Genomic DNA, 16,231 nt, shown 5'->3' with positions numbered 1-16,231 from the left:
AAACCAGTACAAATCCCCACACACTGGGGAATGGAAACTGGTGCCACGGCTCCAGGAACACAATCATCACTCAGAAGTACCTGTTACATCCACAAATAAAGCCAGAGCTCTGCCTTCAGAAATGAATTCTGTGGTGCTGGATCAGATGGCTGCATGTGGTATTACCATGCCTAAACAGTAGCAATCCAGGCCGGCAGTTCCTGGATGGATGGTCCCAGCTCTGCCTACCTGCATCAAAGGGGAGCTTATAGATCTGTGTGATCCCAAAAACTCCCAGCGCAGGGTAGTAATATCTAAAGGGGGAAGAGAAGGTCTCACTGGAAGGATAACCTTGTGGGTCCTTCATGGAGCACCACGGGGACTGTCGATGTTGCGCTTTGCGCTGACCACACTGCCCTTCCTTGGGGGCAAATGCACCTGGGTACACAGCTCTCTGGGCGTCACAGGGATTAACGACTGGAAAGGAAAGGAAAACTGATTGCTTTCAGCGTAGCTGGCTACATACGTCAAGTGTTATCAGACCATCTGCCCATTCGTTGCTCTGTCTCCATTACGCTTTGTTGTTGATTTTTTTTTTCCTCAACTCCACATTTTGGAGTGACCATCAGATGAGACATTAACCATGACTCTTCTGGTCGTGGAATACATATGGAAACATACAGTCCAAAGGGCTGATTTTGTCTTGAGGTTGGGATTTATACAGTGTTTTCCTCCCTGGAAGATCTGAGGAGCAGAAATGGTGCTGTATGACACTTCATGGGTGTCCCACACTTTTCAGCCATAAATCTGTTTCTCCCGAGGCAGAAAAAGGAAGAAGGCACACAGCTAATTATGCTCTGTGGGGCAATTTGCCTTTTTATTTCCTGATGTGTTCTCTGACTGGTGGAAAATCACTCTTGGCAAACACAAAACTTACCTTGCTGCCAAAAGGTGCATCTTTAAATTATGAATCAAGAGCACACAGAACCACGAAAGGTGGAATATTGAACAAAGGCTCAATTGACACTCTGAAAGTTGAAGAAGATACGGAAGACTCCCTTCTAATTTATTTATTCCTTTTCTGTTCTGTTATCCTGATATGCTGCTTCCAGTTACCACTGCACCCCACACTGTATGGTATTACGTGATTTTGTTTTCAGATTCTTGGAGATAAAGTTACTTCATTATTAATATATATGCACCGTGCATATCCATAAATATTGAATATATACATGTGTGTAAACCTACTGGAAGTGTTAATAGTTAAGATAAACTAAGTCCATTATCGCAATGAGTGACTATTTCTATGACCCTATTTGCAATAAAACTAGATTCAATGATATGAGAAAATTGCTAGGTTTCAAAATAATTGAACCAGGCCAGACGAATCCCCACAAAGGCATCATTTACAAAGTACTTTGCTTGTCTAAAATATTTATTCCCACAGAAGGAAATGGAAAAAGAGTTCATATGGTTACACAGCTATCCTCTGAGCGTAAAATTGTTTTATCATGTTATGTTTATTTCCTAGACATCTTCCATTGGGGTATTGCAGGAAAATACTGGCTGTGCAGTTAGTTCCTTTGTGTGGAGTGTTCATATTTATTCGCTAGGATGTCAATCATGTTTTGTTCAGGCTTGATCTATTTTTCTGCTGAGCAAACACTTAAGCAACCCTTTTCTTGTAAAAACTTATTTGCATATACAATGTGCGCCATTCAAAGTCAGCACTACACAGATAGTTGAGGTATCTTTGCTTTCCCTCCTATGTACCATGGGAAGTAGTGGAATTCTTCCTGAAAACACTGGCGTTGCTCATTAAGACTGCAGTATATTGTCCGTACTTAAGGACGCCATCAGTAGTTACAGATATTTTCAGTTTGTCTTGTATTGAAAGCCTGGATAGATTTTTACTATTAAATGTTCACAGTGAAATGCTTCCAAGCAATCTACAGACAAAGAATTACTCCCAGCAATTATCCACTGAATAAATCTGAATAATGAATACGTTCACAAAAGTCACTATCTATTTGTGAACAATTAGCTGAAAGAAATAGAGGTGACACTCATCACCTAAATAATTCATTTATGAATTCTTTGTCCAGCTTTGCTTCTGACATATGTTGCATGAAATGCGATCAAAGCTTAGATGAAGAATTAGTTTAAAAAGAAAGGCAATATTAAAGGAATTTCTTCCAGCTTCCAAAGCAGAAATTATCCCACTATTGTAACTATTATTTATTACCAGTGATTTCAGAAGCTGGTGAAGTTATTTTCCTGGAATCCTTCACTTCATGCATTAAACTGTGTTTTATTCCTAATGTATATCCAATTTTAGGTTGTTAAACTGCAATCAAAAACACTTAGTAGGAGTGGATCTGTCCCTGTTACGAGATTTGAACTCCTGACATCTTTATCCACTGGAACTTGAGTGCCCAGGTAACTACTAATTATTCAAGCATTTACAACCATTACTATCAATATAATTAACACATTGTGGGATAAAAGTGAGAATGGCACTACGAAATGATTGTTCCTCGCATTGGGATAGCAATCATCTTTCATGAAAACATTTATAAGCTGCCTAATTATTTTTCAATCAAATGAACAGAAAAATTGTTTAGATTTAAGGAGAATCTCTAGAACTGAAAAAAAAAATGGTTTCTGGCATCGAAAATGATAAACGTTGTCTCCACATGTCCGTTTCTTGAAAACAACACACTCCCCTATCTTTTCTTCAGGGTTTTTTAAAGAAAATACAAAATAAATCTGATTAGTTGTTTACAAAAATATGAGATCTTTCTTTCAATAAAACCAGATGCAGTGAAAAAGACAGGAACAAGGTTGTTCATTCAGGTCTAAAATCTCATGAGCTCACTGCCGCTCTCTGCAGGAATAAGAGGCTGCAGAAGACCTTCTTATGTGCCTTGCTGGATGACACTAGTAAAAGTAAATGAGACAATTCACACAGAGAAAGTGAAAGCTAGATGAAGACTAGAGTTTGACTTCCCTCTTCCTACCTCCATCAGTTTTGCCAGCCAAAGTAGGCACGTAAATTCCTTCTTATATTAATTAATAACAAGTTATTATAACAATGGGAGGAAGGAGGAACCAGAGGAGAAGTTAGGGACCATGGTTTGGAAGGCTTTGTCACCTTTCTGTCTAGAATCTACTATGAGCAAAGTTTTGAAGAATGACTTTTCCCCACCAAAAGCTCAGCTTAGATATCCCAAAATAACTGCTGTGAAACACTTGCAGGACACACCGAAGAAGGGATTTTGAGAGTGTTTCACAAGCCCTGCAGCTGTGATCCAGTTGTAGCATGAGGAAAAGCCCTCCATCACCCCAATGTACAGGAAAGAGAAGGTAAGGTGACTCTCTCCAGGTGGCTTTTAGATATGGTGCATTCAGCGAAGAGCCCCAGTCCAGCAAAATGTGTCCTTCTCCATGCTGACACTGCTTTCACTGCTGGAAAGGGAAGGGCTTGAGGACAGCAGCCCCTGCAAGCACTGCAGACCAAGCGCTGCAGACCCGTGCAGAGGCTGAGCTGCGGGAAGGCAGCAAGGCTCAAAGGGAGCTGCTGGCCCCACATCAGCCGTGGATGCCTCCCCTGCTGGGCTGGCCCATTTTTTTCTGGGGAAGGATCCCGAACCTTCCCATCTACTCACCCACTCCCCAAATCCCTGAAAGGAAGATTAAAATAGTGAAGTCCCCAGAGCTGGGTTCCTAGTGCCAATGTAAGCGTCTTGCAACCCTTGCTCCACTGGGTAAGAACAAAACAAGGGTCCCAGTCTGAGCATGCCATGGGAGAATCCATCCAACCACCAAATAGCACAAAACAGGAGTACTTTAGACATGTCATAGCAAATAAATAGCTCCAGGAAAAGAACAACAAAAAAAGCTCAAACTTGTGCTTATAGAGACAGTAAACCACCGTATTTCAGCAGTCAGGGCAGGTATTTCTGACTGGAAATTGCATATTTCATGATGACCACCCTTCAGCATTTGACAAGGGGCTGTTAAAGCCTCTTGAACAGTAAATCACCTCTCTTCCTATCAATAATCTTATTATAATATCTGTAGAAATGTCTAATGTTAAAATCCCATTTTATTACTATAATAATGGATCTAATTTGTAAGACATATAAAGTGAGGCCATAACTGTACTGGAGGGAGATATATGTAATCCCACTACATCTATATAATTTCCTGATGGTTTTACCCACATATTTTGAATGGGAGAAGGATTAAAAGCAATCCCACTTGATCGTGGAAATGCAGTGATCATTATTAAAAAGAACAGCCGCAACTTCATGTTTACGCATATAAATATGTAGGTGTTTCTCTGTGATTTGCTCCATTCCACTCGCCAGGAAAGCCCTGCTTTTCAGCTGCACAATCAGTATTATCACTCTGTGCTATTTTTGTCTACCGAGTACATTTCAAGTAACGTCATCCTTCCCAAGCCAACACTGGTATGAAGGGCGGAAACTCTTCTTTCCACTCCTCTGTCATTTGCTGCTGCTCCCATCTGCTCAGTGGCACTGCCTGCTCAGTCCTCGCTGCAGAGGGATCTCCAGACACTTTCCCCTGGTCCTTCTTATTTTCTTGAGCAAGTGGCTTTCCAACCGAAGCTTCGTGTGGGAGGCTTCATGTTGGCATCCAGAGTACATGTCCCAAATATGTCCATCCCCACCTTCTGATCCTAGTGCAGAGGAGCTGCCGGTAAGTAATCTCTTGATGGGCGATAGAGTCCTTGTCTCCAACGCCCGTAGCTTTTCACAAATGGGTTGTTTTTAAGGGCATATATTTTCCCGACTAACACTTTGGTAGGTTTCCAGCTCTTGTCACAGTATGTTAACACTGGGTTTCTGTCTGAGGGGAAAATGCATCATTTTTTTCTGACACTGTGTAGCTTTGATTTCCATAAGTTGTTAAAGTCTAGTAAATATTGTAAATGCCACTTCATTTTTAAGGTTTTCCTTGTCTAGGTACTACCCAACCAGCTAATTGTTTAATGTTTTTCTCTTCTGATGTGATGCAACTGTTAGCTGTTTGGAAAAGCTCATATGGACAAGGGCTGCACTTAGAGTTATAAATCTCTTCAAATATAAGGTTCGGTTTCCTTGGCTGTGCCACGGGAGGAGCCGTCCCAGCTAAAGATATAACCACTGCTAGTCTGAGCTGGGCATCTTCTTCTGTGTCTCCATAAACCTGTTTCATTTTACACAGAGTAACTAAATATTCATCATGCCCCAAAGTGTCTATGCGTGTGGCTATAGCAGAGTGATTAGGGTACTCACCTGGTAGATGAGAGACCCTGTTCCCAGTGACTGCTCCAATGAATATTTAAGTATTTTGTATTAAGTATTTATTGGAGCAAGGATAGGAGCAGACTTCTCCCACCCCCAAGGGAGCACCCAAACACCAGGCTGTAAAGTCATTCTTCCGTTCTTTCTTTCTTTAGATCAATGAATATTTAATTATTTGAGGCCAAACAAGATGGCTTCAGCGGCAGAGACTGAGATTCCCTGCTCCGACATGTGCGCCAGGGCGTGCATATAAGAGATGTGGGTTCATGTTCCTTTGGACTTAGAAAGAAGTTGAATCCGAGTTTCCCATACCCTGGATGGGTATTCCAGCTTCTGAGCTGCTGAATAAAAAACATGGAGCTCCAACACACACTGTCCCTAGTCATGAGACAGAGGTGGTATGGATGCTTGTATGACCCCAAGCTCAAAGAAAGCAGTTAAGCCGAAATCTGGTTTATAAATCCCTCAGCAGAAGGTACCAAAACTGAAGACATTCCTCACTCCATGGCAGTTCCTGCTGGCAATGTTATGTGCCTTTTCTGAGATTATCCAGTGTGATGCGTGGGGAAACCTACTTATCCTCCGTACCCTGGGGTCTGACACCCCCAGACTGCAGTTAATGGGACCTGATCCTCTGCAGCCCAAGGAGTGGGTGTGTGAAATGGTGAGTGTGGGGAAAGCATCCAAAGAGAAAAGGTGTAGAGCAAGGGTATTTGAGTCTAAAAATGGGCAAAAGTAGCAGACATTGAGGAGTAGAAAGATTAAAGCAGGAAGGAAAACATGGAGGAAGGAGCGTGCAATCACTGAGAGGGGAGATGAGACATGAGGGAAAAAAGGGAGCAGGGATGGTGACCAGAAGGAGCAAACAAACCATCTAAGAAATAATACCCTTTACCTAGCAGAGGAATGGAGGGAATGGGTAGAAAGGGGTAGAGAAGGTGACTTTGATCTTAAAGTAAAAACAACATGTGGAGAATCTCTGCCACCCACTTAGATCTTTGAAAAGTAGAAAATTTGCCATCTGCTCTCCACTTTCAGAGGACAGCGGGTGTCTCTGAACTGAGATGCTTTGGGGAGTTGACAGTGGGAGCATTCCTATGCAGAAGAGGGACTTATTACTATTATTGCAGCTCTGTTTCTTGTCATTTGGCAGAATCCACAGCAATCTGATTCCGTTATCAAAGACTGAGTGTGGCTTCCAAATAAAAGCCAGAACAACAACATAACTGTGATATCAAAGTGCAAACAAATTACCTTCTCATACCCATCAGGATAGTGTCAAAACCCGAGACTGCTGCATAGTCTCAGTTGTTGAAATGCCAACACTGCATTCAGAATGGAGATGCTTAGCTCAGAAGAACATTTCAAAGGTGCTCCCAATGATATGGTTCATATATTTCATATCACATTTATGTCCATTTACCCCAGGGCTGTTGAACAGTCACATTCAGTAACTGTTCATTCCAATTTAGAGAAATCCTTTCTGAACACTTTGCTGTCCGTTACTTTAACCAACTTTTTTCCTGGGAAGACAGCTTTAGAGTGCTGGAGATCTGTGACAATGAAGAAATATCCATATTGTCTTGCTATAAATATTACAGTGATCTGACTATAAATGTCAAAACAGATGTGTTTCATATTACGTGCTTCGAGGGACATGGTAACATAGCCACAAAAGCTCAAAGCTTCACCCAGATACAATACTCCAGCTTGAATAGCCATGTGTTTTGTGTTTTGATCAACTCTTTAGACAGATGACAGTAGGTATCCTCCTTCAATACTGAGGAAAAGGCCACCTGTGGACCAAGCTGTGGGGGAAAAGCGGAAAGCGGAGAGAAGGGTTCGATTTCGTGAGCCAGAAGAAGTCATTGAACATGGTAGGCTCAAGCTATTAAGCCTTTTGGCATGACCTTTCTAGCTTTTTAACATTCACCCTCTGTCCACATCAGCTTCTGCCTCTGATAATGTTATTTGTGATTTTGAGCTCGGCAGGGAGCTGAGGACAGACAATTTTTGCTCCGTGCTTTGCAGAATTGTATCTGCAAAGACAGGCTCCTGCATCACGTTAGAGCAGCTTCAGGGCTGTTCTTATGGTGAACTCCTGAGTCAGCCCCCGCAGGAATCATTGTAGACCGTGGGTTTGGCTGAGCCCCAGGTCTACCCCAGAACAATGCTTCCACTCATAGAAAAGGATCTCAGACCAAATTTAAACACGCTTATGTCATTCTGGGTAACTAGGATGTAATGGCAGGGAGGGAGCCAGCCCCTTCATGTTTCTGAGAAGCATGCATGCCACGGGATACAATAGTAAAAGTCTGAGCCTGGCTGGCCCACTGTGGTTAAAAGCAGCCAGAATGTAATCATTTCTGCCAACAAGGGCACCCAAGGAATGATACAGCTAACATAACCTCTGGTCTTTCATTCATGAGCCAAAATAACAGTTTGCAGGTAGGTCAACTGGGAGCCACCTTAAGCAGAGATCTAGCGCAAGGATCCAGTTTGCACTTCTGTGCCTGCTATGTACAATTCATAACCAAATAAGAACTGTTGCTTCATTCTGACTTTCACAAACTGACCCAGCTAAGAAAAAATGTATTTATTGGTACAGAACTAAAATTGTATATTTTGATGCATCAGTCAGTAAAAACACAGGTGTCAGAATGGTAAAATTTCTATGTCAGCCACCTGTTTGGACTGCTACTCAGCTTCCAAAAACAAGGCTTGGCATCCACTACCGTGTACACAGACCTGGCACTGGTTTTGCAATACATTATTTCTGGTGCCTCCTAATGCAGGAGTGAAGAGCCGTTTCTTGATAAGGTTGTTGACTCAGTCCAGGCTTTCCCATCAAAAGTGAACTCCTGGGAAGACTCAGTGAGTTGGCCCTAAATTCTCCAAAGCTCATCTCACTGCTCAAGAGCAGGATTTTGATGAGATGTAATACCTCCTTCAGCTCCCTGCCAGAGTCCAGGCCCCACATCAGCACTGGTAATCCTGCAGTCAGTCCAGCTCGGGGACCAGGTTCATGTCTCACCAGCTCTGAATTCAGCACAGCCATGCCTGAGCTCCAGGGAGCTGCAAGGACAGAGAAGACACTGACTCTTTTCCATGAAGACATGAGAAATGTCCCAAGCCATAATTAGTATTCTGTGTTGCAAACAGCCTGTGGTTTAGACAATTTGCTGTTTGTCCATGCAACGTTATTAATGTAGAGGCTGGTAAGATGAAGTTTGCTGGCACCACTGAAATTTTTCCATTCTCTGGATTTTTCATCCTGGATTGCGTCTGGGTCCCGGCTGCCAAGTGGAGGCAATTCCAGGATATTGCTGGATGAAAGTTGCGTCTGACAGAGGGCTTTGCTTTCTTACCTTTCATTTTTCTCTCAGCCTGCTGGTCTATCTCCTTTCCCTTCTAGAAATGATGTGGAGTAGGGAGGTCTTTTTTTGCAAGAGCTGACTCCTGATGTCCCTGCAAGAGCAGCAATCTCTGTCTCTGAAATCCCCCAAACAATAATGTTTTCTCACTTTTCCGAAGTGCACCCACATCTGCATGTTTGCATGGAGTGGATAGATCCTTATCTGGCATAAAGCTGTACAGACAAAAGCGGTGTAAGAGGTAGCCCAGCGTCTATAAGGCGACAGGCAATTTCAGAGACACCGCTTGGTGCTTGCTTTCTTATTTATCTGCTGCAAAGAGGCCTTTCCAGGCGTGTAAGAACACTTTCATTCTGTTTTCTAGCCATTTCCTGCTGTGACTACATAGTGGGTAAGTCGAAGTTTTACATTATAACTGTGAGCCATCCATGGCACTAACCTGAGTTTGCTTTGCGGCTGCTGGGATGCACTGTGCAAATATATCCTCCGTATACAAAGCATTTCATACTGTCAGTGGTGGTTGTTTTTTCTTCTCAGCATACGAAGCACAAAGTGTTGATGAGGTCTGGTGCAGTATTTTAAAGAAGACATCTAGTAAGACAAATAGTGGAAACAAAAATGAAATCCCTGAAGCTATTTTTAATTTAAATATAATTAATATATTTTATGGCAATAGAATAGGTACAGGTTTTTCACTAAGATATGCAGGGAAAGCACCCCAAGCGAAACAATAGTTCTCCCTGCTGACTTTCATACGTGGGGAAGAGACAATTCATTTACATGCTGGCATCAGGGTAGAAATAATAAAAATAATCTGGTTTTCCTTTTTTGTTTACAACGATATTCGAGGCCAGCCAGCCTCACAGACTCTCAAGCCAGTGTGTGCATCTGGATGTTCCAATGATGGTGGTCATTTCTAGAGGCCCTGGCCAACATCCAGCCCCTGCTGTATGCAATGCAGTAAGGGGAGAGGGGCACATATATACATATATGTATACACACACGCCCAGAGCCATAGTGTTGGGAGGCCAAAAGGAAGAAAATGTCCCCACATCCCCTCGCTGTTGCTATTGCCCAGGAAGAGGGGCTGCATGCTCATGCTAATGGCAGCATCAGCTAAGGCAGTTATTGGGCTAGGAACAAGGTACTATAGCCAGGAAAGAGCCAGGTGGAAAAGGAAAGACCAAATATCCCTCAGGTGACAGCAGAAATGTGTGTCCAAGACAGGAACTGAAACAAAATCTCCTCTATCCTGGTCCAGTGCTTTTCTCATATGAGTTGCCTTTTTCTTAGACTGGGCATATGGTTAGGGCCGAGTGTGCTGTTCCAACAATTTAACTAAAAAATTTAAGCATTAATTTTCTATTTGTAATCTAGAAAAGAGCAAACTTACATTTAAGCACATAACTGTAGTGATGTGCTGAAGCTGTTGTGAGCATAGCTCATCACTATTTTGTGGGTGGAATTATTCTTCCACATTATTTTTTTCCATTCCTGGACCGAACATACTCCCTAATTGAGAGGACATAAGGAAAAGCCAAGTTTGCATTTGAGATCACCCAGAAATTTCACATGGAAAGTAACTTTCACAAGATTGTAAAAGGTTATAAGCACTTCATAGAAAAGGGCTGATGTGAAAAGCTGTTTAGCTTTCACAGAAAAGTTTCACTATTGCCAGGTATGCTCATCAGCCAGGCCCCACGCTTTGAAAGGCAGGTAGTCACCCAGTCAAGAACTGTATCTTGTGGTGTGGGAGATCACACAAGGGAAATACCAACTTCCAAATCACAAATCTCTGCAAAAGCAGAAAGTGGTAATTCCCTGGCTAAATACTTTCATATAAACCATTCATAGAATAATGCCAAATAAACAAATTTATAAAAATTGAAGTCTGCTCATGGATAATAAACAGAAAGAAGGGCTAAATTCAAATGAATAAATTATTTGCTGCAAATAATTCACTCAGATCTATTATGGGACATCGATTTGGTTTCTGGTTAGCTATAAAATGACTGCCTATTAACATTTTACCTTTTCCCCATGCACTTTTTGATACATTATTATGTGTTTCTTGCTTGGTTTTATGACTTTTACCTTCCTCTCCGTACATCTGTATGACAGTTTAATTGACTGCTGTGTATTCCAGGGCTCGTAGTAGAAGCTAATTTAAATATGTTACAGCTAATGTTGGCCTTTTACCCATAATAATACACACCACACTTTTATCTCCTTATTGATTATGTGCATATGGCAGGAAAATAGCTGCACACTACGGGTTTTTATTCAGTCATGAATTTGGCTTTATACTGCATGTTTAATACTCAAAGTGCTTTATAAAATAATACTGATGATTGTGCAATGGCCATGCAGTCAGAGCAGCCAGATCTGAATCAGACCGGATCCCCGAGGCCCATGGATGGATACACACGTGCAAGGGCTGGGGCACGGATGCCAGAGGGCTAAATGTAGCCCATTGATTTCCACATGTGTACTGTGCCTGACCTATGGCACTTTAAACATACTTGAACAATATTTTAAAGGCAAGAAAAAAGTTTACAGTATCCTCCTGCTTAAGAGCAAGTGCTGAGGATGTTCCAGTGTAATTAGCACATCTAGCACTTAGAGAGAGGTTAAACCTGCCACAGCTTTCTAAATATGCCTCGTGGTTAATGAAGCCACGTTTCGGTTCTTACTGTAATTAACAGGAGCCCCAAACAAGCTGAGTTACTAGGGAAAAGGACAGAAATCTAGATCTTCTCTCTTTATAGAACATTTGTGAGCATTAAATAATTAGGTGAGGTAGCTCAATATTCTCCTAGTATTTAACTTAACATTTCGCTTAAAGGTATAAAAAATAATTGCTGGAGGGAAATTTGAGATTATGCATTAGCTATGGTAATCCTGTTCTTATTGTATATAATTAAACTCTTTAAATGCTCCAGTAGATGAGATCTTTTATACTCACCACCCTCCATCAGGAGGTGTGACTCACTATCACTTAACTGATGCCTATGGAAGTACTCACAACCAGAGCTCTCTGTACCCTGCTGTTCCCAGAAAAGTGGGACAAAGGCATCAGCAGGGGATCAAATTTGGGAAGTGTTTAAGATGACACTAAAATAATGCTGCTTTCTTTTTTCTCCTCATCACCGTTCAGTAGATGACAGGTCATCATCTGGATTGCCCGTGCTCCTGTGGCTCTCATTTTGCGCAGTGCTGATCCTGGCTGTGAGTCTCTGCTACACCAGCATGAAGCAAGATGTCAAAGTCCTGGAGGAATTTAAATCCCGACTTGTTATCTTCTTTCTTCAGATAAGACACGTTGCTCAGAAATGCTGGACTTGGTTTATGAGGCAGTAGCAATGTCCTCTGGCCTGACAGACATCTCAGAGCACTGCTAACCAGCACGTGGCAGTGCAAAGCTCCCAGTCTACTCCAGCCACATTGCAGGGAACACATGGGCATCCACCTCAAAGAGCAAGAAAACCACGCCTGCTGTGCACTGTCCAGCAGTCACTTGTTCTCCTTTCTTTCTTCTTCTTTTTTTTTTTCACATTAGTGGGCTGTCATACTAGCACCTGTGGGTCTGTCATCGTTTAACCCCAGCCAACAACTAAACACCACACAGCCGCTCACTCACTCCCCCCCAGTGGGATGGGAGAGAGAATTGGAAGGGTAAAAGTGAGAAAACTCGTGGGTCAAGATAAAGACAGTTTAATAGGTAACGTAAAAGCTGTGCGCACAAGCAAAGCAAAACAAGGAATTCATTCACCGCTTCCCATCGGCAGGCAGGTGTTCAGCCATCTCCAGGAAAGCAGGGCTCCATCACGCTGAACGGTTACTTGGCAAGACAAACGTCATCTGAATGTCCCCCCCTTCCTTCTTCTTCCTCCAGCTTTGTATGCTGAGCATGACGTCATATGGTATGGAATATCCCTTTGGTCAGTTGGGGTCAGCTGTCCCAGCCGTGTCCCCTCCCAGCTTCTTGTGCACCCCCAGCCTGCTCGCTGGTGGGGTGGGGTGAGAAGCAGAAAAGGCCTTGACTCCGTGTCAGCACTGCTCAGCAGTAACGAAAACATCCCTCTGTTATCAGCACTCCCTGTGTTATCTCCAGCACAAATCCATAGCCCCATACTAGCTACTATGAAAAAAATTAACTCTATCCCAGTCAAAACCAGCACAAGGTCCCACCAAACTCATGTTCCATCATCCTGAACAGCAAACAAGTATCTGAATTTTGTCCCCCGAAGAGCTTATAAACTGTTGATATGAGGAGCAGAAGTAGAGAGAGAAATACCTCGATCTGTGCAGGCAGCAGCAAGCTCTGAATAAAAGTCTCCTGAGTCTCAAGTCAAGGCTTTAAATACCAAACCATCTTTCTCCTCAAGTCTCCTAGGAGCTATTCTGCAAAAGTTAAAATAAAGCTGAGCTATTGCACAAACACTGCTCTGGTGACCAAAAGCTTGGCAAGCTGCTATATTTATACACCTGAAATGATTATTAGTAAAATCCCGGCAAATGGCTTTCTTATTTCCCTTCATGCATTTTTTCCCTCCATGGGCAAAAGCTGTTTCTTAATGTTTCACTTGACTCCCAGGTGTGAAAAAGAAAATGAAAACTCATTAAAACAATAAACAGTTTATTTGCCTTACATAACAAATAGCAGCATTGAATCCCAGGCTAATTATCAAATCAGTAGTTTGATTCAGTCCATAAACCCCACGAGCTGAGCTTACAAGATTTATGATAGTGCTTGTGTTCAGTCAGAGGTTATGCTTTTATGCCTGGGTGTTCAAGGACTGTTTATGAAGGTGTGGGAGGCAAAGCCCCTTTATCTCTCCATTGTCCCACCATAGTATGCACCTCTCTGGAGGGAATCCTTTTAATGGAGATCATGCAATAAATGTAAGGAATGGTGCTCTTGGTGTGTGAGAGGAGAACAAGTGAGTGCAAGCTTATGAGCTTCAGCTATGTTTTCTTCCTAGACAAAAAAAAAAACTGGGCTCTGAGCAACCTGATCTAGTTGAAGATGTCCCTGCCCACGGAAGGGGGGTTGGAATAGATGACCTTTAAAGGTCCCGTCCAACCCAAACTATTCTATGATTCTGTGATTCTATAAAACCAGCACAACCAGCTTTTTAGGCCTTAGATTCTCGTCAAGCAGCACCTGATGTGTGCTTGGGTTTATTTGGTATGATAAGATTGACATCAGATCCTGTAAGAGCTGAAGAAAAGGAAAAAGAAAAAAAAAGAGAAAGAAAACACTGCAGAGAAGATGGAAGAGATGCCTGCAAGACCTTGGCTCAAATTCCCCTGCCATTGCAACCCACCAAAAAGAAAAAACAGTGCTTTATTTTTAATTTAATTATTTTAAAAAAAGAGGGCCGTAGCTCTCTGCCCCTACAACCTTCTTCCAAGCAGCCCAAGGACTTTAATGAGGCAGAGGATAAACAGAAACACCTTACGCAGCCTCCTCTCAAGAGGAGAGTGGGCAGCAAGTTGATTGAGAACGAGTCAAAAAAATTGCAGTCCAAGACAGAAAGAAGTTACTTCAGTGGCTATTCTTGTGCTCCTCCTAAGATGTCAAAGGCGACAGCAATTGCATTCGACACGTGGCCCGTCTGGGAAGCAGAGGTTGCTGCAGGAGCAGTGTTTAACTCAGGGGCTCTTTGTGCAAACCGCTCGGGTACCCCAGCTCAGAGGGTAAGTTTCATGGCTGCTTCCCTTCCCTCTCCCCCATCTCAGCCCTGCTGTTTAGGTAATAAAGAAGAAAGGTTTTAAACTTGTGCGCTGGTGAACCTCTGATGAAAAAGTTTGCATTGGTACATGCATGGGGCAAGGCGGTCATTACAACTTCTCTTTTCTTTTTTTAATGTTTATGATCTTTTCAATCCTCATGTTGAAACTCCTTGACAAATCAATGGCGTTCCTTTTTTGGCTCTGGGCTGACACATTCCCCCCAGCACGTAGCAACTAGCCCCTTCAAAAGAGGAGCCTTTTCTGAAGGGATAGTTCCCTTACAGCAAGTCATGGCACATTGCAACAAAAAAGCAAAGCCTACGCTTGAGGAATCTCAAGAGCAAAAGCAGTAGAGTGAACCCTGCCAGTATGTTAGCAACCTGGTTTCAGTAACTTTAAAACAAGCCAAAGGGTTAAGGTAAAACAGGAACTCCTCTTAGGACTGTGAGGGAAGATGCAGTATGAAATCCATATGTGTGCTCATGTCCCTGCACAGCTCCCCAGGAGATAGGCATGGGACCACCTTTCCCCCAGGTCTGCTTTAAATGGAAAATGGCCACGTTCTTCTTGCTGGGGTCCAACTTTATCAGTGGGAGTGAGAACGGCTATCGCATCTGGGCTGTCAGGGAAATTAAGCAGAGGAATGGCTATTCTTGGCTTCTGCCTAGGCTCTGGTTGGGACAGTTTTGGACATGGGCAAAAGCAGCACTTGAGTTGTCTGTTGAGGACTCGCCATGGCCTTGCAAGGCCTCCTGGGTCAGGATTGTTTACTGTGGCAGGCTGCAGAAAACCAAAACAAATTTGCTACAGAGCCAGAATGTTTGAAATAAATAAAAGCTAAACCCCATCCCTGGGTGAGTGGTGGCATTTTACAGGTGAAGAAACTGAAGCTGAGAAAGCCAGTGCATCTGTGCAAGTGAATGAAACAGGTCAATAACAAGACTGGGAATAGGAGCAAAAATTCCAATTCCTGCGCCTGCATTTAATTACTGATGCACAGCTTCACTGTGGACTTGTTTTATTTCCTTCTCACACTGAAGCTCTTTTCCATTCATCCATCCTGCTTACACACACACACATACACACACACACCTGCCTGCCTTTTCCCACTTTGCCCCTTCTTTCTGTTCTTTATCCATCACAGATCTATCCTCACTGCTGTGAGCTGGACAGGATTTCTCCTTACTCTTGTTCAATGCTGTTTTTCTAGGTGTCACATCTTTGTGAGTCCATGAGTTTGGAAGAGCTGATAGGAGCTCTAAAGTACACAAAATCGGCCATGTTGGGTAATATTGCCCTCACAGGCCATGCTGGGTAATATTTCCCTTCCGTACAACTCGATAGAATTGCTCATAAAGAGGTAAAAAAAGAGGAGTACATAATTTATTACAAACGTTTGAGATGCTCACCTGAATTCATGCTGGTGCCAGTGTGGTGAATCGCTTTAGAAGTCAAGAGTCCTGAAGCCAACCAGCTCTGAGCAATTATTTAATCCAGCTTGGAAATGGTCATGCTTTTGCTTTAAAAGGCTGAAAGAGGAGTGATGGAGGACAGGACTCTTGCAGCAATTTTTGAAGCAGACAACGAGTAGGTGGACTTCCCAGGAGCAGTGTCTGGGGTGGCAAGCCAGGAGAGAGTAGAATGAGGTCTGTGCATTAAAAAAGGCTAGTGACAGGGCCTAAGAGTAAAAGTGCTGCCTAATATCCCTTATGCAATGGGTATTAAATTAATGCACAACAGAAATCAGCAGACCACAACAGTACGGGATAAGCATTGTTTTGGCAGTGTTTAGGACATTCCTGCAGCAGGAACAGAGGGCAGCTGCCA

General features: G+C 42.8%; 1 protein-coding gene across 1 annotated transcript; it reads left to right on the top strand.

The window, feature by feature from the left end:
- Window positions 1-4,525: 4,525 nt before the first annotated feature.
- Window positions 4,526-13,892, top strand: C5H14orf180 (chromosome 5 C14orf180 homolog). The gene is made up of 4 exons (XM_075152481.1): window positions 4,526-4,704; window positions 7,042-7,168; window positions 9,030-9,056; window positions 11,823-13,892. The coding sequence occupies exons 1-4, from the start codon at window positions 4,651-4,653 to the stop codon at window positions 12,023-12,025; spliced, it is 411 nt and encodes a 136-aa protein (XP_075008582.1). The 5' UTR covers window positions 4,526-4,650; the 3' UTR covers window positions 12,026-13,892.
- The last annotated feature ends 2,339 nt before the right edge of the window (window positions 13,893-16,231 follow it).

The sequence above is a fragment of the Calonectris borealis genome, chromosome 5 (assembly GCF_964195595.1).
Source record: "Calonectris borealis chromosome 5, bCalBor7.hap1.2, whole genome shotgun sequence".
NCBI lineage: Eukaryota > Metazoa > Chordata > Aves > Procellariiformes > Procellariidae > Calonectris > Calonectris borealis.
This window is presented reverse-complemented; position numbering and strand designations above follow the sequence as displayed.